This window comes from Ostrinia nubilalis, chromosome 2 (assembly GCF_963855985.1).
Source record: "Ostrinia nubilalis chromosome 2, ilOstNubi1.1, whole genome shotgun sequence".
Classification (NCBI taxonomy): Eukaryota; Metazoa; Arthropoda; class Insecta; order Lepidoptera; family Crambidae; genus Ostrinia; species Ostrinia nubilalis.
In genome coordinates this window covers 6,000,713-6,011,315 of record NC_087089.1, presented here as the reverse complement: position 1 = coordinate 6,011,315, position 10,603 = coordinate 6,000,713, and the positions used below count along the sequence as shown (strand labels likewise).

The window sequence follows — 10,603 nt, the reverse complement described above, 5'->3', positions numbered from 1 at the left end:
TAATGAAATGACTATAGTGCATTTAATGGTGATAATATTATGGATTCAGAGTTTCAAAGTTCATTTTAGTATTTATCACCAAGGTATCCAAGTGGCAAGTACAGTAGATACTAACTTACGTACTACCAATTTTGTTTTGAGAAATTATTAAGGTAAAAGACCCGACCATGGGACGGGTTGTGTAGATGTCCTGAATATTAATAAAATCTAGACCTTCTTTTTCTTTTTTTATTCATAATTTGATACCTTTTAGAGTGAAAAGGCGCTTTATACGTTCAATTTTAATGCAATTTAAAGAGAAAACAATAAAGGCTGACTGATTATAATAAAGTTTTCTTTATTTTTCCCTCAAAATATGAGCCTTGTAAGGAAGTTTCGGTTTCGGTTTCGGTTTCGGCCGAAATAGACACCGTTGCCGAAATTCGTTTTCGGTTTCGGTTTCGGCCGTAAAACTAGTTTCGGTCGGACACTAATTATAATGTAACTCGGAATCTAATATTTTTTACTCAGCGGAAGAAACTGGCTAATATTTTTAAATAAAATAATTTGTAGGTTTTAAAAACAATTGGCATTTATATAGAAATTATTATGTGTATCGGAGATATACTTAAGTTACTATTTTCACATCTTTTAATATAAATCAAGGATGCCAAAAATTAAAAGAAATATTTAATTGACAACATTTTAATTAAAAAAACACCACAAAATCTATTTGACATAAAATGCCACGTTTCGAATTGCTTAAGTACATATTTCGCTATTGTAACTATTATAGCATTTAGGTACTTACTATACATACATTTAATACTTCAAGTTGTGTATTTTATACTAGCAAGGTACATATTTATATTTACGTTACTTTACAATGGATAATTTTATGGTAAGTAAGTAATCTCCATACAAAAATTAAAACTCTACATTTTAGACAATTTGTTGACAAGTTGTTTGTTGTGTTGTTTTATTTTCTTAATATGTCTAAATTATTAGTGTATTGTTTGTCTGCCACTGTGAAGCAACGTAAATAAAAACAGTTATAACTACAGGTTATGATTACTAATTAATTTAATAATATATTATACAGTTTCTTTGCACAAAGTATTGCCGAATATTTTTTCAGCGGTTTGATCACATTGTCATAATATTTTATTATACATAGTGTTAATCTCTCGTGTGTTTACAAATAATAAATATTTAAGTACTGGCGATTCAAATATAATTATTAAAACAAATGTATTTCGTTAATGTGCTAATCTTAGGGCATATTAATATCTATTGACGTTGGTAAGGATCGTAAATTGTTATTTAAAATTAAATCTGGTTTGGAATGTGACGCTACGACACACTTTAATATTAAAAACAAATTCATTCAATTAACATCAACAATAGGGGTAAATATTCGAGCATAAGAAGAAAAATATGTAATAATTTAGTATCAGACATTTTTACAAGCATAGAGTTACAACACCCTTATATTCTGTTGGTTTTTCAATTTTCAATGTTTTTAGACTTTTAGGTGAGTAACAAAAATAATTTATGTTATTTATAATAACTCATAAAAGGCATAGGATTGCATTGCTAGAAATATTTAGTAAAGGTACTATTTCAGTTCTCAAATAAAAATGAGAAATACTTATTTTAAAATTAATATCAACATGGAATGCATTCGTTCCAGGTTATTAATCCTACTAACTTATAAAGCAAGTGTATTCTAATTATTATTATTAAGATATAATTACACAACATCAATTTATACATTACATCTTATCGAATCTGGGCTTATAATATCACATATTTTGGACAAGCGTCGCTCAGCACTCGCGAACATTGCCAAATAGGAAATATGTCAGACGAACGTCCGTTGTCGGTGCGGATTGTTCGGTGCATGTCGAATGAATACTGAATTCGAAACCCGAGCAATAGACTACCGGAGCTACGGTTTCAATTTGAATGTCCACGTTTTAACACTTAGCACACATGTTTTAGCATCACTGAGTAGTTTATACCGTCTCACTCTATCGCGTCTTGCTCGGCGGATTGTCTGTTTCGTTCACACGGTCACTGGAGTTAGACATGGATGGGTTCGTCATCTTCTTCGTCGTCTGAGCGTCTCTCGACGGAGTTTTCTCTGGGAGAGCGCGGTGGCGGCGCAGGGCTGCCTGGGTCTACGTCAGGCGACGGCGTGCGGCGAGCCTGTGCGTAGTACCCCAATGCCCCCAGAGCTGGGCCTCCAAGACCCCCAATGTGCGCTGATGGGCCCGGCAATCCCAAACCTAAAGGCGGGACGCCGGCTAGAGGCGTGCCCGGGTATAATCTGTTGACAAACAAAATAATCTTTCAACGACGAAGTATGCTAACAACTTTTACCTTAAACATGTGATTAAGTGCCCGAGTTAAATGTCAAGTAATGTGAGTTCTACTTAGACCCAGTTAAAGGTAATTGGAATCGACTAGAAAATTGCATATACATTTACGATTGTTCGATGTTTGTTAAAATTGCAGAGATTCGTCGAAGTAACAGTTTTCCCTCTATTAGCCACACAAGTAGATCCACTTAGCGATTTTCCGCTAGCGTGTAGGGGTGTTTAGGTATTCAGTGTTAGGTCGAAAGGGCCCTGGGGGGCTTTGTGAGTCGAGACTAACAACTTCAACATTCTTCGAAAAAACCCGCATGGTTTTTACTTAGCTATAAAAATCACCAGTTCTCGTAAACGATGCAAAGTTATCCACTTTTTAGTGATAACTCATTAATTTGAATGATCATTGATAAAACTGTAAATTTTTAAGTAAAGTTCAAGTCTTAAATGTGGTGGTTATAAAATAATTACTTGTTAATTTAACGACAGCATGATAGATTTTTTGCTATGGTCGGAATTAAAATAATGAATGAGTTACTAACGAAGCTAGTTTTAAGCGGTTCAATAATATTCGTGTCAATTGATAAGTACAGTCGACAGCACATCAGATAAGTAATTTTTTGTTGTAAAATCGCACTTATTACAAACACATACAGCCACAATATTTACCTTGATGTGCAGTTTGTGCAGTCATCCGTACGTCATATGAAAATGGTTTTATGTTCCAAAGTAGCTGTTATTTTATTCATTAGATTTGCGGCTTCACACATCCACATGATCAAGATAAATAAGTATAAAGTTTTCTAAGAAAAGTTTTTCAATGCTTTTTCAGTCTTTTGTCAACACAAGTTTCGTATTTTCAGCTTAAACCTTTCCTCACACAATAAATCCGAATCAAATTTAAACCTGGGTCAACTGAAAGGAATGCTAGAATTCTATGACGTAATAAACTGCTGCGGTACGAACCTATATGGAAGCGGCTTCTGCAACGTGTTAGCGGAGGCCGAGGCAGCAGCGGCGGCGTTGGCGGCCGCCTGCCTGTAGTACAGATCCGCAGCCGCCGGCGCCGGCTGCGCTGGGTAGGCAGGCACGCCGGCCCAATAGCCGCCGTATAGCCGCTGGAAGGCCGCGTAGTTGCCAGCCTCTGCTAGCAGCTCTAAGCCAACTGCTGTTTGCCGCTTCCATTTCGTCCTGTGGGCAAAAGAAAAGGGCATATTAATTCTTGTTTATTAATTATCACTCTTTTTGAGTTTTATTGGAGGCTAAGCTGTAGATCGTGGCTATACAGAAGTTGCAGTGAGAAAGAGTGGTGGAATAAGTCCCGTTTGGTCACTAGCGGCGGTCCGCCCCGGGTGCCAAACCTCAGACGACTAGAAAATTGCATAAACATGGGGTGACACAAGTCGCGCAGTTTACTGATTAGCGCATCTGCTACCGGGGGGGGGGGGGGGGGGGGGATTGTCTTTCAATCTTCGAATCCGTAGGTAACCCCATATACCAGAAATCCACACTCTACGTCGACGCCACCATTTTTTTTTTAATTTATGAGGTCTTTCGATTGTCGAATGAAAGCTCACGGAATTATGCTTCGAAGGGCATGTTAGATATTGGACCAATGTCCGCTCGAGCCATTGTTGTATCAGAGTTGATACTGTCAACATTGTCTTTACTTTATAATGCTAAACATTTTACGGTTTTAGTCGTTTTTTAGGAGTGTAATTTTTTAACTCCTTATTTTAAAGAAAACCTTCATTTACGACTCTACCAACTAAACAAATAACAAAAGAATATTTATTTCAATACGCGGCATGTATTTTACCATTTTCAGGAATTTTTTATCTTTTTACATTATTGTTATAATAAAAATGTATAAGTTAATGTCCAGATAATATAGAATAGCACAGATTTAACAGTAGATCTCTACTCATTATTTCCTACGTGACGCTATAAACTTCCATGAAACCGTTACATTAATGCATAATTTAATAGGTAAGTAAGGTAGGTATCACGAAATCAAAATAGTTATGATATTATCGACATGAATAGCAAAAAATCGGACAACACATTTTAAAAAACGTGACAATGAATTCACAGTCCATTAACGTTCGAAATACCCAACATTGTGCGGATCCCACAAGAAATCGCACAAAAACTATTTATGCTACATTAGAAACTTAAATCGTCTCTAAAATTCTGTAAACTATCATTTACGTTCCCCAGCCATAGATCACTAACCCTACTTTGTGACCCCAGTCGTCACCAAATTTGTCACAGCGCACTCGAGCGCACCATGAAGATACCGCAATGAGTAATAAAAACGGCGCAATAAAAAATAAATAAATAAAATAATAAATTTGACAAAACGTCTTGGGCACTCGTATGTGCGCTGGAGCGTGGTCGAGTAGTTTAATTTGATTTATTTGCTCCCGAGAAAGGGTGAGCGCGTATAAATTACCCGATATTGCTTATAGGACGTCGTTGATTTTTTTTAAATAGTTATAGATTACTCTTAAGTATCATTTCTAGCGAAAAGTTTGCGTTTTATTACAGCGATTAAGATGGATAGTAAGTATGATTCTGTAAAGAAAAGAGAGAAGCTTTCTGACTATTAATAACAGAAGTAGTTTATTCATTTCACAATATTTAGATGTAAATCGATAATTTCAGTGAGCTTACAGGCAGTGCTAAATGATATCGCTGAAAATCAGTTACAAATTAAGCTTCGCATTTATCGGAAAATAGAACTTAATTATGCCCACCACAGATTGATAACAGAAAATCTTATAATATGTATGTACTCTTTAATAAAATGATCTTATTTATGCAGGATAAGTAAGTACTAAAAACGTACTAAAATAACAATAATAAAAAACCATTATCATTTGAACATTTGATTTTGTACCATCACAATAAAGCCGCCTCAACAATTGTAAAACTGCAGCAGTCCCCAGTTGTAAATTTAATTTAATAACGTCCTCGAGTCTCGATTAGTTCCAACGCAGGCTGCTATTGTCATCAAGTGAGCTTTTTATTAATTCGTAGGGAGTTGCTATTGCGAGCATCATCATTGTTATTATTAACCAGATCGCATTGTGGAGGGTTGCGGTTGTTAGCAGACGGTTCACTGGCCACCTCCTTAATTAATTTCTATAAATGGATCATTTAATTTTATTAAATGTAAATGAGGGGGAGTTTAGACGATTCGTGGCTCATCTTTCATGACATGATTTATGCTCGTTTCATTCATTTTATGCCGACTAATAAAAACTTATTTTTAGACACCGTCAGTGTAATTATCATAATTTTATAGATCCACTTAATCGCCATTAGTACTCGAGCGTTTACTCGCAATACTTAAGGAGGCGGTTAATTTAAATGCCGATCCTTAATTATCGGTAGCTGACAAGTGATAGATAGAAAGCGGCTGCGCTCACATTAATCATGTATTATGACGGGTGGTTCTTAACGAACGTCATTCAAGAGCTCTTATTTAATTGTCAAGTGCTGAATGAGAGGCAATCTGCTCAGTGACACTATTCTTTTATTGCCCCCGCCGGCTACAAACAAAAAGCTCTCGGCGAGCACTTAAATTCGGATGGATGTCTTAAGACCTCTCAACAGACAATAGTTTGCTCTCTGTCTAACGCGCGCGCGACGTGCCCGGAGCGGTTTCTTCTGTCTCTGTCGTGCAGTCCCCCGGCGGAGTCTGAGTACGCTCCGCCCCGTGGTTTAGTGATTTGATGCTGCGTGAACTGATTCAATTGTTGTGCGAAGAAGTCCGCCCAAAAACGCGCCTTAACCGTTTCAAGTTAAAGACGAAAATCGTCCGGTAAAACGTTCCCGCTTACGGCCTCTCCAAGGGGGGGAGGTTGTTTATCTCGATTTGGGTTTTTGGGCGACGTGATGCGAATTCGGCTTGTATATCCGGCAAACAAAGAGCAGTTCCATCGATCTGTCCTCGCGCCGCGTCGCTTGCGTCGTTCCGGCCCGAGCGCTTGCCCCAATTTGAGCTTCATCCGAACGTTATTTATACGCTGCTTAGAAAGTTTCAGAAACATGTTTGAACGAGTGTTCTTATGGGAATTGTTTGAAGTTGGAGCTTTTATTGTTATGAAGGGGTAATATGTTTACATAATATGATACAGAAACATTTTATTGTAAGCCTATCTCCCTAGTCGAAAGACGATATTGTGGCTTCGAGGCAATCATCGTATTTTATCTCAAAGAGTTTTAAGAGAGATATCTTTATTACCAAGATGATATCAGTAAAAGTTTTGTAAGTAAAAATCAAATTTTCAACTTTACTATGTTCACGTTAAGATAACCTTATCGGTAAGATAGAGCTTTTATTACTTGAAAGTGAAATTATCTTACATATTTATTGTATGGAACTTAATTCAATGACGCTAACGCTATTAGCCTTCAACGAATTATTTGTTAAGATATTACAAAATTTTCTGTCAGACTCTCTTGATGAGAAGCCCCTTCAAATTGTTGTCCATAGTTATTTTTATCTGGGATAAATGAGGCCCTATTAGCTTACAAGACTAGCTCTATCTAAATTACTTAAACTAGTCTACTGACGCAAAGAAAACTTTGGGAAGAAAGTTTCTATAATTAACAACAAATATTTTTTCACAGATCTACTTTATGCACAGTATAAACACTACTTTAAGTGCAAGATTAGGTACAGGTTTAAGTCAAGTCACTCGAAGTAAAAAATCTTATGACAAGAAATAAATTGAAATGCATTCCAAATCTTTAAATCGTGAAAAATAAACAGTTACACACCTATTGCCAAACCTTAACTAAAACTGTGACTAAACGTGCCCACCTAAAAAGCGTCTTAAATTTACCCACAAAATTATCATTCCATTTGGATCACGAACTAACTTTAGAACGGTCGAAATTATAAAGTACGAATAATCCGATCCGCTCATTAAAACCCGTCCGAAACTCAAATGGCATTTGCAATATAATGATTAGTGGTTAAATGATAAGGCAGGCGACCCGAGCGACCTTGGCTGCTGTGTCTCTGCCTGCAATTTGGATGTTCGCCCTAACCGATTAGTGGTTCTTGGTAGCTGCTCGCGGAACCCACGCATTATGTCATTACATGTGTGCATTCGTTTACGGAATCCCGATAGCTTGTACCTACGTACTGGACTCGATTCCGAGCTTTCTTACTTTACCTACATACATTATGTTTGTTGTAAGGTACCAAAACAGTTTTTGACGAATTAAGTTGTGATGTGACTTTTACAATCTGCGAGCAAAGCCTTCCCAGATTCTGAAGTTTACAGGAGAAATAAATCCACTTTACAGTTTATTATGTGACAATATCGGAATCAATCGAACGCTGTAGATGAAATAAGTATACGTTGAATAAGTTACCTAAAATGCGTGCATTCATAAAAGCATGTGCTATACTACTTCTACCAGTTATATTGGTTTGTGTCCTGGTATTTGTATGATGTTAGGACATCAGTTATTAAAATATTCTTAACATCTGGTACACTGTACCTACGAATATGTAGATGTAGACTATGAAATGAACGCTTCTACGAATTCACCTTTAAAGGAGAATCGTAAAATGGCCAGTTAATTGTGTAAAAAGTCGACAAAAATATAATTCCAACTGGTGTGACCCGTACATTTCTCGAAAACTTGGATACAGTATTGGCTACTCAATGACTATAATTCGCTGACGGATCCTGTGAGGAGTTAGTGCGGAATCGCATTCGTGTCATTACAAGATGCGTCATTAGGTGATCGGCGGGATTACACGTCGCGCCGGCTAAACGCCGATAAACGCCGCCTGCCCCCGGCCTATTACGAATTTACGAGAAGTGATGCCCGTCGCTAATTCGCCTGTAGAGTTGTAAAGTTCTCGAATTTGATTTACCGGTCCATTGCCGACATTTAAAACAAATAACTATCCAAAGCTTGTAGTGATGTATAAGTTTTCCAATTGGGATTACGGTACCGGTACAGTCCAATAAATTGCAAACACTTAAAACAAATAAGCGATCTGCCCGTTAGGTTTACTGAAGCTGAAAGAAACAGGGGTTTCCATGTTTGGGTAGCCTATTATGAAACATATTTTTTTTACTTGTTAACTTGCTTACGGCTTTATTTTACCGGAAAACTTAGTTGCCAAGTCAATAAATAAGAGTCTCTTAAATATCTTTAAAATGCATAGAAATACCAATCCACTGCGAATAAAAAATAAAGTGGGAAAGCTCAAAATTTAGTCACGCATTACTAATTAGTTAAAAAAGTAGAGTTCTTGCAAATAAAATAAAATCTCTCGTTAATTAAAAGTATAAAATAGAAATTACTTAATTTATAAGTTTTGTTACTTATGTTCGTCCAGTCAAATAATTTTCAAAAAGGTGTTGAAATATTTTCAGAAATTACCTGGCCGCTACAGAATATTAAATAGATATTTTATAGTATTTGTAATGTAATAAATACGTACTCGAGTATCTATTCACCTTAAAGTTCGGTCATAAAAGCTTTAGATTGCGTTGTTTTACCTTAGAACGCGCGAACGTTGATAGAGCATTGACTTTATTTTATTTCTTCCTAATATAATTCCATGGGTATTCTCCTTTTCATTTCTGAAAACTGAGTTCCGAGTTTGATTGAAATAAGTGGATTTTCAGTCAAATCAGTTCTCGTCTAGAAATCTTGGAGCATGATGCCACACAAAATCTGTAAGAGTCGCAGTTTGACTAGTCATAAAGAACAAGTCAATTGACTCCCCAGTTTAGTCAAACCTAGACCATCCTTGTCCCTTTGACAATAGGTACACAATGGACATGGCGCACAATTTTTGTTGAAGATGCCAAAAAAAACTACAAAAAATTAGAATGAATACTGTATTTTTACTTTTTTGATATCTTTAAAAATGACTGAAATATTCAAGCCCAAAGTGCGCTCTTCCGCTTGGAGCAATTTTCCGCGCGGATTTTGAAAATGTGACGTAGTAACATGAAAAGCTGCATGTAAGATATTATCTGTGTACAATGGTTAGAATGGTTAGTAGGGGAGCCGAAGCGGGGATTTCGGGACTTACTAAAGAGTGGCAGACTAACATACAAGAAAATACTTTGTACCTGGTTGAGTACCTCTAAGTATGAATTTTGTGGCAGCCTTTAATTAAGACAGCACTTAGTTTTAAGCACTTTTAGTTACAGTAATTTCATCTATGCGTGTTTGTCTTGTTGGTTGTCCTAATAAATAAAATAAAATAAAATAAATTTTTGATATAAAACGGCATTAGTTCTTATGCCTCTCACCCAAAAAATACCTCAATTAAGCCCAAATTTGAGACGCAGTCAAATCTTGAGTGACGACGGAAACTAGCCTAGATGGAGGACATATGAAATTGAACTTCTGCTTCTTCATTGATAAAAACTTATCATTTACCATACCTTATCATTTTGTATTTCATTTTCAAGTCACTTTTTTTTTCGCTTACTGTTTAAACAAAACGTGGATTTTTTTTTATCTCTGGTCTTTTGAACGCACATCTGAACGATGTCTGGTTTTAATTTCACCCTGTAAACGGTTATAAAGCATGGGATTCTTTGGGTTCTCGGCGAGAAGTTCTCGCCTTCACTGCTTTTAACGTTACTACTACTAGGTCTCCCTATCCGTGAGAGTCAACTACTTTGATTTTTGATTTTTTACACTTAAAACTTCATTGTACCTATTGTTCACGCAGAACTAATTAATAAATATAAATATAAATTAGTATTCTTGGACATTTTACACTGCGCTTCTAGTCCCAAACTAAGCAAAGCTTGTACTATGGGTACTAGATAACGGATATAAACTGCATACTTAAATACTTTTTTTTTGTAAATACATACAAATTATACATAGAAAACACCCAGTCCAATACAAACAAATATGTTCATGCACACAAATGTTTGTACTCTGTAGGAATCGAACCCGCTACCTCCGGAATAGTAGTCCGTTTCGAACCACTACACCAAACGGCCGACAATGACATTCACACATTAAAGAAATACATTACCTATTTAGTGAACGCGCGCGCAGACCGAATGAGATCGACCGATAGTGATGTGTAGCTGTCTGTCATAGACACCTATCATTGAATGAAAAGATGAACTAAAATTTTTCAGCGCGACTAAAATATGCTTTGGCGCGTAGCCGCACCAATGCAGCGTGACAACTGCAGTTCGGACTTCATTATGCGTCCACTACACATACAATAA

The 10,603-nt window shown here is 36.4% G+C and overlaps 1 protein-coding gene across 1 annotated transcript in view; it reads right to left on the bottom strand.

Moving 5' to 3' along the window:
• Positions 1-668: 668 nt before the first annotated feature.
• LOC135086274 (homeobox protein B-H1-like) overlaps positions 669-10,603 on the bottom strand; it is a 30,514-nt gene continuing 20,579 nt past the window's right edge. Inside the window, exons 3-4 of the mRNA XM_063981075.1 lie at positions 3,321-3,545; positions 669-2,311 (exon numbers count right to left, since the gene is read on the bottom strand). Of these exons, the coding sequence (XP_063837145.1) occupies positions 2,065-2,311; positions 3,321-3,545 (472 nt within the window). The 3' untranslated portion in view covers positions 669-2,064. The remainder of the gene's footprint in view (positions 2,312-3,320; positions 3,546-10,603) is intronic.